Raw genomic sequence first — 14,803 nt, forward strand, 5'->3', positions numbered from 1 at the left:
TGTTTTTTTCATTATTTGTTACCTTCTAGAGTGTGATATTCAGATTGAAGAATATAGCAGGTCTGAGAACTAAATTGTAACTCCACTCCCTTACTGCCAACCTGTGTGGACTGGGACAAGACTTTGGGTTTTTTCTTCTTTGTTTCCTTATTTGTGCGATAGTGTTGGAAAGGAGAAGCTCTATTGTTTTCCTTTACACATAGCACTTCTGTGTGTATGTGTGGTAGTCTGTCTCACACCAGGCAATTCTCCAACACTATCTGGGTGTCCTACATTATAACTCAATCCTGACATTGCCTACCTGCAGATAGCCTCAGATTCCACAGGCCAAGGGCTCAATCCCACAATATGGTCCTCACTTCAGATGACAGTCACAGATCCAGGTTGTCATCTATGCTTCTGATTGGCTATAAATCAGAGGTTCCCACAACCCCTTCCTCAGGTTCAATTAATTTGCAAGAGGAGCTCCTAGAACTCAGGAAAACAGTTTACTTATCCGATCACCAGTTTATTATAAAAGGATGTAAGTCAGGAACAGCCAGGTGGAAGAGGGCACAGGGCAAGGTATGGGGAAAGGATACAGAGCTTGCATGCCCTCTCCAGGCAAGCCATTCTCTCCCAGTCTCTGTGTGTTCACCCCAGAAGCTCTCTGAACCTCATCCTGATGGGTTTTTATTCAGGCTTCATTACATAGGCATGTTTGATCAAATCATTGGCTATTGGTGATTGAATTCAACCTCCAGCCCCTCCCCCTTCCCTGGAGGTCAGAGTGGGGCTGAACATTCTAACCCTCTAATCACATGGTTGGGTCCCTGGGCAACCAGCCCCCATCCTTAAGGGCTTTCCAGAAGCCACCTCATTAACATAAACTCAGGTTTGGTTGCTCTTGTCACTTAGGACATTCCAAGGGTTTTAGGAGCTCTGGGCCAGGGATGAGATGAAGAACAAATACATATTTATTATAAATCACAGTATCACAAGTGTCAAATAATATTGTGTGCTGTCCTTAAGGCATGGGCTGTTGACAAGATAAAGTAGATGTAGAGCAGTTGAAGTTTCAAGAATTGAAAACTCAGTGTAGACACAGGTGTATCTAGACCACTGAGGTTGGCAGAGCACGTAGGATGCCAGCAGCCAGAGACAGACCTCACTGTTTCTTTTGTCAGACAGTAGTGGTGTGTTGTGCTGATAGGCCTAATTAGACTCCTGTTATGGGAATGGGGCTGGTGGGACAAAGATAGCATGTCCAAGTGGAAGTGGTGTCCTGAGGGGGGATGCCCCCTGGCTTTGGTAATGGTCAGGAGGTGGAGGGCAGGTTTGGAGAGCGGTCCACTCAGGGGCATGTAGATTGTGGGGTGAGGGTCAGAAGATGCTGACAGACGTCATTAGTGCCTGCTCCATCAGACTTGAGGCCGTGAGTGGCAGCGATGCTTCAGACCCATCTTGGCTATCTCTGATGAGTATTGGGCAGGTGAGTGAAAGGGGGCATGGGGCAGTGTGTTTGAGGTTGGAGGCATGGTATTGATGAGCAGACCGAGGAGGGAGCTCTTTCCCTCAGCCCATGGCAGGCTCCTGCCATGGCAGATCCTTGGTCTGGAATAGGTGCATGACTGGATAACAGGGATGACAGTGTGGGAGGGCTTGGGGCAGGGGAGTGGGAAGTGTAAAGGATGAGAGCTCACATCGACTGTCTTCAGTGTGCCCAGACTCCCAGAGATCTGTAGCATTATCATGCCCATTATTCAGATGAAGAACTGAGGCTTGATGTGTGAAGGGATTTATTTGTCCAAGATCCCACAGCTAGTAAGCGAGAACCAAGATTCGAGTCACAATTTTCCAGTTGCAAGCCCTGGGCCCTTGTATATGCGGTGTAGACAGAACCTGCTCCTTCCATTGGCTGCCCAAGGCTGCAAGAGCTCCTGGGTATAGTGCAGAGAACCCTGCCATGGGAGGAGCAGACCAGCAGTGGGAACCATTTATAGGATCCTCAGGGCATTCGCTAGTTGCTTTGTCTGACACTTTTCTCTAAGAGGTGAAGATGGCCACTGGCCTTTACGAATACAGGATTTGGGAATATGGCCTGTGATGGTGTACAAGAATGGAAAGGTGCCCAGTGTCCCTGACCCTGCACGTGCCCCTCCCACACTAGAGAATGCATGGAGCTTCTAAACGTAAAACTGGATCTGTGGACAAGCACTAAAAAAAGCCAAAAACAAAAACAAAAAACAAAAAAAAGAGAGAAAGGAGCTATTCTAGGACTTGTGGGTTTTTTCTACCTGTTCTGTTTTTTTGTTGTTTTCTTTGGCTTTTTCTTTTCTTTTGGATTTCAAAGCTTTCCTCAATTAAATGGTCATATGTGTGGCCTGAGACTCCTCCCCTCGTGCCAGCCTAAGGGGTGGGGGGCATCAGAGTCCCTCTGAGTTTTCTGTGCTTGGTTTCCTAAATGTGCCCCAGCTTCCCACTTCCCACCTGATAGGACTTTACCTCTTTCTAAACCACCTCAAGGTGGAAGATTCTTCCTCTGCCCACATTAACCAGCCTGCAGCCTCTCTGTAACCAGAAACCATGCTCAGATGCAAGAGCCTATATTCACTCGTCCTCACTTACCCTTTTGGCAGCTCTCTGGTGGGAGCCTTTTTCCGTGTTTGTAGCCTCCACCTTCTGAACACTGCTGGGTCTGCACACAGGTTCTGTTTTCTCTTTGCTGACTCAGACACTTTGCCCTCCTCTCCAGCACATCACATGCCTGTTGTCCCAGGGTGATTGGTATAGTGTCCATGATTACCTCCAAGTGTCCCAGTGAGGTGAGCAATGCTATATTCGCCCTGCATATTGTCAGCTGCCTTAAATGTCATGCTGTCACTTCACAGTCTGTCCATCCCACGTGGAACTTGGAGTCTTCCTCCCTTGACCCCAGTGTCTGTCTGCCACTGGTATCACTGTGCTTCCAATTGGCCAGGCTGTACCCAGCCCCCTCCTCTGATGTGGTCCCAAGGGCAGGGGCTGTGGCCTGGCCGTTTTTAGGTATGGAAGAAGGGAATGATGTGGTACTTGGCTTGAAGGAATGTGACACCTCTCAGTGAAATGCTGCTCAGTTTTCCTGGCCTGGCCTTACTTCACTGGACCCTTTGCCTTTTTCTCCAACTAGCCCATTCTGATTACTTTCCTCTGAACCTGTGTCCTGTCCTGGCTGCTACCCATAATGCCCTCCCCAGTCTCTCTCCTACCCACCCAAATTCCACACAGTGTCAGTGTCATTTCTTCTCTGTCTGAAAGGTCCCAGCTGCTCTGTACAGAAGTGGATAGGTCAGGAGGGAAGAAGGAAATGGAAGGGATTGTTAGGGTTTAAGGGATTCTCATGAATCCCAAACTAAAACCCATGCCTGCCTTTGCCCCAGACTTCAGACCTGCAAAGTTTCAGCTCCTGGGCTGTGTGTGAGGTCCACGCCCACAGTGCCCTGATGGTCCTGTCCAGATGGGGTCCTGAAGTGAGCAGGGTGGGAAGTGACCTTCTGGTCTCTAGAGCAGTATGTCGCTGGATTATTGGAGGTTTTTTTTCCTTTTTTCTAATAAAATGCTATTAGTATTAGTCTTCTATTAGATAAACAAGAAGTCATTTCTTAGTAGTAGTAGTCTTTTACTACATAAGCAAAAGCAAAATATGCTCAGAAAAATTTAAACAGGGAAACCCGGGAGGCTCAGTCGGTTAAGTGTCTGCCTTCAGCTCAGGTCATGATCCCAGCGTCCTGGGATCAAGTTCCGAGTTGGGCTCCCTGCTCCACAGGTCGTCTGCTTCTCCCTCTGCCTGCCGCTCCCCCTGCTTGTGCATGCGTGCTCGCGCATGCTCTCTCTCTCGAACAAATAAATAAAATCTTAAAAAAAAAAAGAAAGAAAGAAAGAAAAATTTAAACAGTACATAGAGTTTAGAGTAGGAAGTTACTGTCTCCCAGCCTGGGTTTCTCAGTCCCCTGCCTGACGATTAGGGAGAATAGATTGACCACTGTTAACTGTTCTCTCTGTTCCTCCAGACATTCTCTGTGTGCATCTGTAAAGGCTGCACTCCGCATCTTGAAATGTGTTGCAGCAGTGTGTGGGCCCCCCCACCAAACCTCCCATTTTCTTTCCAGCTGCCTCTCGTGCTGTCCCACCAAAGTACGTGAGCGGCTCTAAGTGGTACGGTCGCTGGAGCCGGCCCGAGCCCGAGCCGGGTGGCTCTGCAACAGGAGCCAAATGTTTACCAGAACAGCAGGCCCGGACCACTGGGAGAGGCCAACTCCGCCGCTCTGCATCTTTGGAAAGTGTGGAGGTGGGTCGGGTCCCCTTCCCCACCCCATTTCACTTAGTCATTGTGACATGACTACAAGAGGATATGAGGGGCAGGTGGGCATTTCTGGGCATCTCAAGTCACCAGAAGCATGGGTGCACATTGGGAAATGACATTTCGTTCTAAAGTATCTCTGGGTCTGATTGTCTGCAGGGAAGTTCTGGCCAGTGAGTGTACTCCTTCTGACATTGGGGCAGCGGAGAATTGGTATCCAAATCACTTGTTTCTTTCCCTCCCCTGCTTACCACCACCAGCTTTTCCCCAGCACTGGGAGAAGACTGGTTGTATGGTTTCATAGGAGTGAGGAAAGAAAGGGAAGATGCTTTTTTGATGCCCCTGCAAGGTTAGGAATTTGGAAGTACCAAGCCCACAGTCCCACCTGCCTTGAATACTTAGGATATACCAAGGCCCACACTTAAAATTTGGTGAAGATGTACCAGACACCTCCCGGGGCCTTGGGGGTTGATTCTAACCCCCCATGTCCCTGAGTTGTTCACTGCTGCTGGGGCAAACTCAGGAGATGGGCTGCTGGAGCCCAAAAGCGTTCATGTCAGGAAATATCCATGGGGCAGATCCACAGCTTTCAAGTTAACCATGGATTCCTTAGACCTGTTTCCAAGAATTTCAGAAGGTTCCTAGTTCCTGCTGTCTGTGATGTCCACTTTGTCAGGTGGGGCTTTATGGGGACTTATTTTTAGTAAGACAGCTCTGGGCTTTCACATTAATTTGTTTATATGTACAACATTTGTTGAGGCAAACATATCTACTTAAATCGTAGAGTCCCTTTGCTCAGGGATGTTCTATGCCTAGACAATACCAACAAACCCCAGGTGTTCACTTTTTTATCCTCTTTAACTTTGGTCCTCAGAGATGGAGGTCTGAGGAGTCTGCTCTGTCTGTACCATTCTGCGTGGTAAAACCATCTTGGATCCCTGGAACTAGAACATGAGAAAATGTTGTTTTAAGGTTGTTGGTTGGGGGGCGCCTGGGTGGCTCAGTTGGTTAAGCGACTGCCTTCGGCTCAGGTCATGATCCTGGAGTCCCGGGATCGAGTCCCGCATCGGGCTCCCTGCTCGGCAGGGAGTCTGCTTCTCCCTCTGACCCTCCTCCCTCTCATGCTCTCTGTCTCTCATTCACTCTGCCTCAAATAAATAAATAAAATCTTAAAAAAAAAAAAAAAAAGGTTGTTGGTTGGGCTGAATGCATTAGAAAAATGGGACACAGCACCTGCTCCCAGATTCCACTCTCATTTCATTGCCAGCTCTGAGGGCCTCTGAGTCTTGGTCAACTTGACATTCCTTCCAGGATCAGTCATGGGCCACACAGCACCTGTCAGAAGCGACTTTGATTTTGTAGTTGGCTGACTTGGCCACAAAAACCTGAGGTTTTTACTTGAGTCAAGTGTTTCTTGGTAACCTGCCCCCTGCAGTGTGCAGCTTGCAAAGGGCCCTGAGGTGTCAGGTACTTGCTGTGCATCATGCTGTCCCTAGAGCTCCTGGAGGGACAGAGAAAACCACTCTCCCTCCAACTGTTGGCTGAACTGATAAGGATGATAAGGGATGGGGTGCAGAGAGATGAGGACCATTAAGCTTGAGTCAAGATGATGTGGTGTGATGGCAAGTTGACCGTGCTCCACAGCCACTTCTCTCCAGCGCTGGTGTATGAAGCCAGCACCACAAGAAGCTGTTGATTGGGAAACATTTTTTCCCCTTTTAGGGTACAAGTGCTTGATTGTGTTTTTAGTGTGAACTACTGATGATTTGGGGTTTCTGTTGAGGAACTTCCTGTGTCCCTGTGTCTATACCGTAGCGCTTGGTCTGTCAGAGGGAGCTGCTCTGTGCTGGCGCCTCTCAGCCTGGACGCAGAGCCCACCTGCCAGTGTGGACTTTCCCTCAAGGAGCTTCATCTCACCATCTGTTGTTCCTCTTCCTCAGTCCCTGCCCAGCACCACAACATACCGTTCTGCTGTTCCTGGAGCTCTGTCCACTGCCACATACTCCAGGGAATTCATATCTTTCTCTTTTCATTTTCCCAGAGTCTCAAGTCAGACGAAGAAGCTGAAAGTGCTAAAGAACCTCAGAATGAGTTGTTTGAAGCACGAGGTAAAGCCACAGCTTCATGGTTGTGCTCCCTCCCTTTGACCAGTGCTTTAAAGTTCAAGGAGCTAGGTCATTGGTCAGTGAGCCAGCCGTGTGTAATTTCCTGGGAAGCATGCCGAGTGGGTGGTGTCCCTTGGGGGCCCCTACTCCAGGAAGAGCAGCCAGGCCATCACATACTAACTGCCTTAGCCTCAAAGTCTAAATTTAGGGTGGGAAAGGAAGGACTGGCCCAGAAGGTTGTGCATGGTGCAATTTGGGATCTTCACCCTTAGGTTCTTCCTAGCCTTGAACAGAAACCTTTCCAACAGATTAGAACTGACAGTAGTGCATGAAACTCACATCAGATCTCAGAGGATTGATTTACCTCTTCCACCATCCCTGAGAAAGAAACCCTCGTATCAGAGGTGCTTTTATGTTTTTACTTAGAAATTTCAGACTCTTTAAGCTAGAAGGGATCTCAAAGAAGGCATATTCCTCAGCCCAATACAGTGTTGTTCATGAGCACACAGCCAGTATGGACTAGCTGTGGAGGGGATGTCTGGCTTGAAGCATGGCTCATCAATGGATGGCTTCTCATGGCACCCCCAGCATTGGTCTGTGTTCTTCTACAAGTTGTTTCTCTGGCAAAGCTCAGAAACATAAGTTTCTAGAAAAAAAATTTTTTTAAACTAATCTGGCTTTGGGGTTTGTGTGTGTGTGTGTGTGTGTGTGTGTGTGTTGGGTTTTGTTTTGTTTTGTTGTGTGGTTTTTTTTTTTTTTTTTTGGTAAATACAAATAATGCAGCCCTCTTTTATGTGCTTTCAGTGGTCTGACTTCTGACTTTAGGAGTTTCCCTTCAGAGAAAGCTTTCCCCACATGGACCAGAGATTCCCCCCCACTGACATTTTATTATGAAAATTTGCAAACACAGAATGAAGATGAAAGAATCATACTGTGAAAAGCCTTGTACCAATCACCTAGATTCCACCTTTGATGCTTTGCTACTCAAGTGTGTCCATTGCCCTGTCCATCTGATTTCAGAGTACATTGCCAGCATTGGGGTGTTCCCCCCAGGTGCTTCCACCTGGAGCGTGGGGTTTACGTGTCACTCTCCCTGCTTCAGGCCAGCTGCCAGCTTGGGGTTCTGAGGCCTTCGGGTGCCTCCAGAAGCCCTGCAGCCCCTCCTTGGACACCCCTGAGAGCCGGGTTCGGGGCATCTGGGAAGAGCTGGGCGTTGGCAGTAGCGGCCACCTCAGCGAGCAGGAGCTGGCCATCGTCTGCCAGAGCATCGGGCTCCAGGGACTGGACAAGGAGGTGAGAGGGGCCAAGGCAGACCACACTGGAGGACGGGCTCCTTGTGATGGTCAGGTTGGTGTTGGGTCTGGAGAGTCCCTTCACCCTCCAGACACTGATGCAGTTGTATCACTTTCTGGTCTGAAGTCCTCTGATAACTCCCAGTGCTGCTGCTGAGGTCTGCACCCACGCAGGTCACAGGCGGCCTGCCTCACTGGCGTCTGAGCATCTTCACTCATGACCCTTCCTCTGCCTAGAGTGCCCTTTCCCCTTCCTGCGTTGCCCAGTTCTAGCACCCAGCCTAGATATCATGGCCCCTGAGGCAGGCTGTGCTCCCCAGGGGCTGTATTCACCCCTCCTTTCCTCTTGCAGGGCCCTAGGGGAGGTGGGTGGGCAGTGGTGATGGGGAAGCTCCCCCTTGGTAAAATCCTCCTTAGCCCTGCTGTCCTTGCTAGTTCCTGAACCGCTGGGGGCCCAGGGCACATTCCATATGTATGTCTTCCTCTTACCATCCAGGAAGTTCCTGGCATGGTAGACTGTGAATGGGTATTTGTAGAAATAGGAAGTACAGGTGGCATCCATTCACAGCAGGGTGGAAACTGAGCAGGCGTGGAGATGTCAGGCCAGAGCCAAGGGAGGTCAGGTGTGTCCCAGACAGTTTGAATTTGGTAAGGATGAGCAGACTGCCCAGCATGGGGAGGGAAGGCCTGGGTGGTGGTGGCCTCAGCACAGGTATGGCGGCTTTTGTCTAGGAACTGGAGGATCTGTTTAACAAACTGGATCAAGATGGAGACGGCAGAGTGAGTCTTGAGGAATTCCAGCTTGGCCTATTCAATCATGGGCCCACTTCACTTCCAGAATCTTCCACTCCTGTCAAACCGAGCATGTCCTGGTCTCATTACCAGGTAAAATGGGATGATTGAGCCTTGAACCACAGCAGTAACTGCTGTCACTCTCTGGCCTTCAGCATCTTCACAGACCTGGAAGTTGGGGGTGGGGTGGGGTATGTACATGTGTGTGTGTAAGTGGGAGGCCACGTGACTTAGATTCTAGAACCACACAGGTCTTGGGGCTGATCTGGCATTGCCCCTCCCTAGCTGTGTGTCCCTGATAGAGTTACTTGCCTTCTCTGAGCCTCAGGCTCTTCATATGTAAAATGGGTGCCTGCCTCCTGGGGATTTTATGAGGATTACATGGCAGTTCCTTGGTTGTGGGATAGGCTGCCTTCCAGGAGGAGAGCTCCTTCTCTCCTCCCTGTTGCGGTGCAGTGAGAGCATTCCAGATCTTCCCTAGGAGTAGCTCTCCAGGTACTCTACCCTATGCTCTCCCTGTCCTGTATTCCTAAATCTTCTCTCTCATACAAATACCAGGTCTCTGCAGATGGAGGAGAGCAGATTTAAAGCAGTTATTTAAATTGTGATCTGGTTTGGTGACCATTGGCTTAGCATTTGGTTTTACTCCATCCCAGGACAGCAAAACCTCCCTCTTCCACCACAGGACATGGTTCTCTGAAGAGTCTTGCTGACGTGGCTAATCCCACCGTGCACTATGGGTGGTGCAGGACCAGTAACGTTCTCTGCTAGGCGGGGTAATCTGAGAGTCCAGTTTCTGAATCTGAACCTGATGAGAATGGACAGAGAAGAAACTAGGAGCATTAAAGGAAAGTGTCAGACCATGTAAGGTCAGAGGCCACAATGAAGTCCCACTGGGTCATGCTTAGAGCCAGTGGAAGGAAGGTGCCTCCTCTGTGGTGGAGCTGCCCCTGTTCCTGTGTCCCAATGAGGAGGCACAGCGGACAGGGCTCTGAGCCGTTGGGCACAGGCATGAGGCCAGGCAGGACCCAACTCTAATCAGAGGCAGGGGCCCAGGGAAGCCCTGACTGCCCAGGAAGTGCCCTGAGCCAACACGGCTGCGGGTGGAGGGCATTGCATCCTGTGTATATGGGCTCTGGCGTGGCATGGTGCTGCTGGGCCTCAGGTATGTGGCCGGGCCTCAGGTATGTGGCCCAGCCCCCATCTTCTCCTGTTAGGCCACGATGCACCTGTCCTCAAGCTCACAGTCCACACAAAGGAAACAGGTGGGAGGGAGATAAGGGTGGTCAGGGTGCATTTAGGTATCTGAGCTTTTCCACACGGCCATGGCCACGTTCCCAACTATTTTGAGCTACCATCTCCCCTTTTGTAAACCGGGTCAAATGCCTACTTTGTAGGGCTGTAAAGTACCTAGCACAACTTAGTGAGCACCCAATTCCTGAGTTAAGTGTTTATGGAGAGGTAGGAACACAGCTGAGAACAGATGAGGGCATGTGGGCCTATGAGCACCTGCTGAGGACTGAGTGTGGGGAGAGGACGTGGGGGCTGGGAGGGGCCGTCAGAGCAGAGCCCTGGAAAGCACAGCCATGGAAGTGTTGGGGGAAAGTGTTTCAGGCAATGAGACAAACTTGGAATGTTTGGTAATAGCAAGAGACTCCTGTGAGGGGGGTTGAGAGGAGGCCAACAAGGAGGGGAGCCCTGGGAGTGTGGCAAGAACCCTGGCTGCCAGAAAGGAGCAGCTGCTCCTAATTCCTGTGGCCCCAGACAGCAAATGCTTGTTCTGCCTGGGGCAGAAAATCTTTTTTCTTCTTAATTTTTTTTTAAAGATTTTATTCATTTATTTGAGAGAGAGAATGAGTGGCAGGCGGGAGGGAGTGGGCAAAGGAAGAGGGGGGAAGCAGACTCCCCGCTGAGCAGGGAGCCCAATGCGGGGCTTGATCCCAGGATGCTGGGATCATGATCTGAGCCAAAGGCAGACACTTAACTGACTGAGCCACCCAGGCACCCCTACAGAAAATAACTGTGCTTGACGGATTCTTGTAGCCCCTAAGTCTAATAGGTCAGTTTTCTGGCCAAGAGATTTTTTTCCCATTCTTAAAACTCCCCAGTTCTGGGGCTCCTGGGTGGCTCAGTCAGTTGAGCATCTGACTCTTGATTTTTGGCTTAGGTCTGGATCTCAGGGTCATGAGATCGAGCCCCACATCAGCTCCACTCTCAGTGGGGAGTCTGCTTACCCCTGCCCCCTGCTCGCACTCTCTCTTTCTCTCTCTCTCTAATAAATAAATAAATCTTAAAAAAACAAAACCCAAACTCCCCAATTCTGTCGGCTGTGAGATGTGTTCCTGAGGCCTGGGGAGACCTGTGACTCTGGGCCATTCTACCTCCTCTCTTCCAGCCTGTCTTGGGTTGCTTTCCACAGGCTGGATCTTCTAGCATTGGCGGGTGCCTTCTCTGGCTCTCCCTTTGAGAGGCCAGGTGCACACCATTACTGAATTGGGGAGAGAGGTTAAAACTGCAGCAGCTTGTGCTGACTGGTCAGGCCACACGGGCACTCGGATGGGTTCCCGGGGCAAGGCCTCTGGTGGACGGTAGGAAAGCAGGCACCAGGGTCCTTTAGGAGGCAGTGGGCTGGGTGTCTGGAGCCCTGGGTTCAAATCTCCACTTCGTTGCCTGCAGAGCTGTGCAGTCTTGGGCACACCATGCGATGGTGCCATGCCTCTGTTTCCTAGTCTGGGAGACTGGGTTCTTATCCGGCCTCAACGAGACAGTGAAGGGCTGAGCACAGGCCGTTGAGGTCGGAAAAATCTTAAAAATGAACAGGAGGCCGAAGTGCTCACGGGTACCTTTGCTTTCCCTGCACACAGGTCCTGCAGGAGGGTAGCTGCCAGACCGCCACGACGTCGTCCCTGGTGTCTGTGTGCTCAGGCCTGCGTCTCTTGTGCAGCATTGATGATGGCACCGGATTTGCGTTTCCTGAACAGCTCATCGCCCTGTGGGCCCAGGAGGGGATTCAGAACGGCAGGGAGATCTTGCAGGTCTGGAACTGGTCCCTTCCCAGCTGCCCCGGGAGAGCATCCAGGTAGCATGGGGCCGGTGGGGGACCTTGGGGCCCTCTGCCCACAAAGGAGGCTGGACAGAGAATCCCAGACGCACAGGGCCTGAACTCTCTACAGAGAACCCCATGTAGGAAAGGCCTGTTGGAATCGCTTTATTTATTTTTTGCTATTAAAATATAGGCGATTTTGAGATGCCTGGGTGGCTCAGTCGGTTAAACATCTGCCTTCGGCTTGGGTCATGATCCCAGAGTCCTGGGATCAAGTTCCAAATTGGGCTCCTTGCTCAGCAAGGAGCCTGCTTCCCCCTCTGCCTGCTGTTCCCCCTGCTTATGCATGTGCTCTCCCTCTGACAAATAAATAAAAATCTTTAAAATATAGGAGATTTTAACTTAAAAAGAGAATAAATAAGCAGAAAAACAACAGTCTGAAACAAATCCATATGAAAGTAGGTTTTAGTATACTGACATTCTTTTCAGTGCATTGTTAGCCTTGGAGATGTTCTGCTTACCTGGATGAGGTAGTCGGTCCCAGACAAGGGAAGGAAATTTCCTTCCTTGTGGTAGAGACTCTTACTGGATGTCACAGACCCAGTAGTCTGGGTGTTTCCACTTGCTGAGGACGAGCTCCATAGTGAACCCGAATTCCGTCAGAGCTGCCCGTCAGCCTGGGCAAGCTGTTCTCCCTGCATAGCCCCAACTCGCCCAGACCCTCCCTCCACTGGGTGGGGCATGGAGAGGTGCGCTGCCTGGCTGTCCTCAGGGGGGGCCAGTCTGACCTCCCCCAGGGACACAGCCAGACCCTTGGGGTTTGGAGGGAGCTTGCTCTGGGGGCAGGACAAGGGTGAGGGAAGAACATGCTAGGTGGAAGTGTATGTGGTAAGCTGGACTGATCTTCATTTCCAAATTTCACTTTGTGTTGTAAAAAAAAGTGTCAACTTTTATAGAAAATTATAAAATAATAAAGCCTGCCCCGTTTTTCCTCCCATTCTGCTGGAGCAGCAACCTAACGGCTTAGTGGGAGTTCTCTGTAGAGCCTTTCCCCAGCACAGAAAAGAAATATATATTTTAGATATTCCAGCTTTAAAAATTTTTTTGCAAAATCGGTGTACTATATATCTTGTTAATTTATGTTACCTTTTTCCTCTTGTACATGTAGATTTTTTTTCTGTTCTAAATCTTGGCATTTAAAATGTACATATATCTTCCTGTTCCTATGCTGGTATTTCTTTGTAGGCCAGATTCCTGAAGTTATGAATTTTAACTCTTGATAGGCTTTGTCAATATTACCTCTCAAAATGTCCCTATTAGCACAAACTAACAATACATGGAGGAGTCCAGCAACAGCCTCTACGATGGTCCTCCTGACACCTTGGGCCAGTGCCTCCTGGACCTAAACTCAGCCATTGCTGAGTGTGGCTCCCCAGCAGCCTGGGCAGAGCCTGGGCCCCTGGTCCTTAGAACTAACTGTTCTGAGGAGCCGGAGGCTGAGCCTGAATCACTGGATTGGCCCCCAGGGAGGGTAGAGAACAAAAGGATTCATGGTTTGGGGATTCTCCCTGAAACTATGCTCCTGATTCCCTGTCATTTGTAGGTGGGTCGGCTGCCATCATAGCCTGACAGATGGTGAATCTCAAATTTGCTTCTGACATTTTCATAACTTACCCTTTTTATTGCTTTCCTGCTGTCACAGATATTTCTAGTTCTTTAGCAATTTATAATTTACCAGTTGCATTCTGAGTTTGCTTCCATTTTGTTGAAAGGCAGAGGTGTTTACTGAATTCTCAGCACTTGGCACCAAGCAAGGACCTGTGAAATTTGTGATTGTTATTTACTCCTCGCATGGCCTGGAAGGTGTTTCTGTCTCATGTGACGGATGGGGTGGCTGCCTGTGCACACAAAGCCAGGGCAGGAGCACCAGCAAGTGGGGCAAGTGGTCCTGGCATGCCGAGTCAGGCCCCTTCCTGCCCGTGACACTCTTAGAAACTGCTTACCTGTGACATTGGTGGTCAGGACCACAGGCTGCTGCCCTGCCAAGAGCACCAAGCACATTGTGACTAAAAAAGAAAGGCCTTTCTGTTGAGAAGGAAGCACCCAGCTGGGTGAGCCCTCTGCCTGGACGTACCCAGCTTCTCAAGACCCCTGGCCATTTCAGGGTGCTTCTTATCCAGGCCCTTGAGAATGCTCTGTGAGGAGGCCGAGGATTGGTTATCTGTCCCTCCTCAACAAATCACCATTGAATTACACACAGTGATGGTTCTCGTCTGGAGCAGCTTCTGTGGGTCAGGAATTTAGGAACTGTGTAGTGGGTGGTTCTAGCCCAGGGTCTCCCCTGAGGTTGGTCAGAGGCCTTGTGAGGGCCTGACTGGGGCTGAGCTGCCACGTCCAAGCTGGCAGGTTGATGCTTGCTATAGTAGGAGGGCCTCCATTTCTTGCACATGGCCCCTTCCTTGGGCTGCTTGAGCTTCCTCAAAACTGGGCAGTGGCTTCCCTGGAGCACCATCTCAGAGAGAGTGGGGAGGAGGCATGTGTCTTCCACACCCCAGCCTTGGAAGCCCTACGCTGTCACCTCAGTACCCTGTGGGTCACATGGGCTGGCTCCGCTCAACGTGGGAGGGGAGGACCTGGGTATGGATGCCAGGAGCCAAGGGGCACGGGGCTGTCTTGGAGGCTGGCTCCTACCCACGCCATGTGGTTTTTGATGACTCCTTTCTTCTTGATCGGGAAGCTGCTGCTGTGCCCTCTGTGTGCTACATGATTTGCTGGGCCATCTGTACTTAAGGAATAACAGCTTGAGCTTCCCAGTTACTCCATACGCTTCACCCTGACGTCATTTCTCTTCAGAAGTGCTATGGGAGGTGGGGGAGTAGTGGAAAATCAAGTCTCCATTGTATAAGTTAAAAAAGGGAGTATGCCTCATTCCCATGTGTGATCTGGGAGTGCTGTGGCTCTTTCTCTATAGGCCCTGACACAGTACCTGCCTCTGGACTGGGGCATAACTGATTTTGTGATGTCATAGAAAGAAGCAGGGGTCAAGAATACAACACAAAAAAAGCAAACGCAGCAAGTGTTGTTATTGTCAGTTGAGCAGAGGGGTATACGGGTATGGTTTATTATTACGTGGTGCAATACATATAAATTGTTTTATTCTCTTATTTTCAAAATCCTGAGGGGAAAAGAGTGCTCCACTCTATGGAGTGCTGGGCCGTGGCTCATCTGTCAGATCATTTTTCTACCCACATGT

General features: G+C 50.1%; 1 protein-coding gene across 1 annotated transcript in view; it reads left to right on the forward strand.

Annotated features, from left to right (window-relative positions):
- Nucleotides 1–14,803, forward strand: part of NINL (ninein like) — a 189,631-nt gene that overhangs the window by 107,543 nt on the left and 67,285 nt on the right. The window contains exons 4-8 of the mRNA XM_054509981.2: nucleotides 4,128–4,306; nucleotides 6,360–6,426; nucleotides 7,526–7,716; nucleotides 8,448–8,600; nucleotides 11,372–11,542. Of these exons, the coding sequence (XP_054365956.1) occupies nucleotides 4,128–4,306; nucleotides 6,360–6,426; nucleotides 7,526–7,716; nucleotides 8,448–8,600; nucleotides 11,372–11,542 (761 nt within the window). The remainder of the gene's footprint in view (nucleotides 1–4,127; nucleotides 4,307–6,359; nucleotides 6,427–7,525; nucleotides 7,717–8,447; nucleotides 8,601–11,371; nucleotides 11,543–14,803) is intronic.

Source organism: Mirounga angustirostris, unplaced genomic scaffold (genome assembly GCF_029215605.1).
Source record: "Mirounga angustirostris isolate CCGP_5_RB_7025 unplaced genomic scaffold, mMirAng1.0.hap1 SCAF_10, whole genome shotgun sequence".
NCBI classification, from domain to species: domain Eukaryota; kingdom Metazoa; phylum Chordata; class Mammalia; order Carnivora; family Phocidae; genus Mirounga; species Mirounga angustirostris.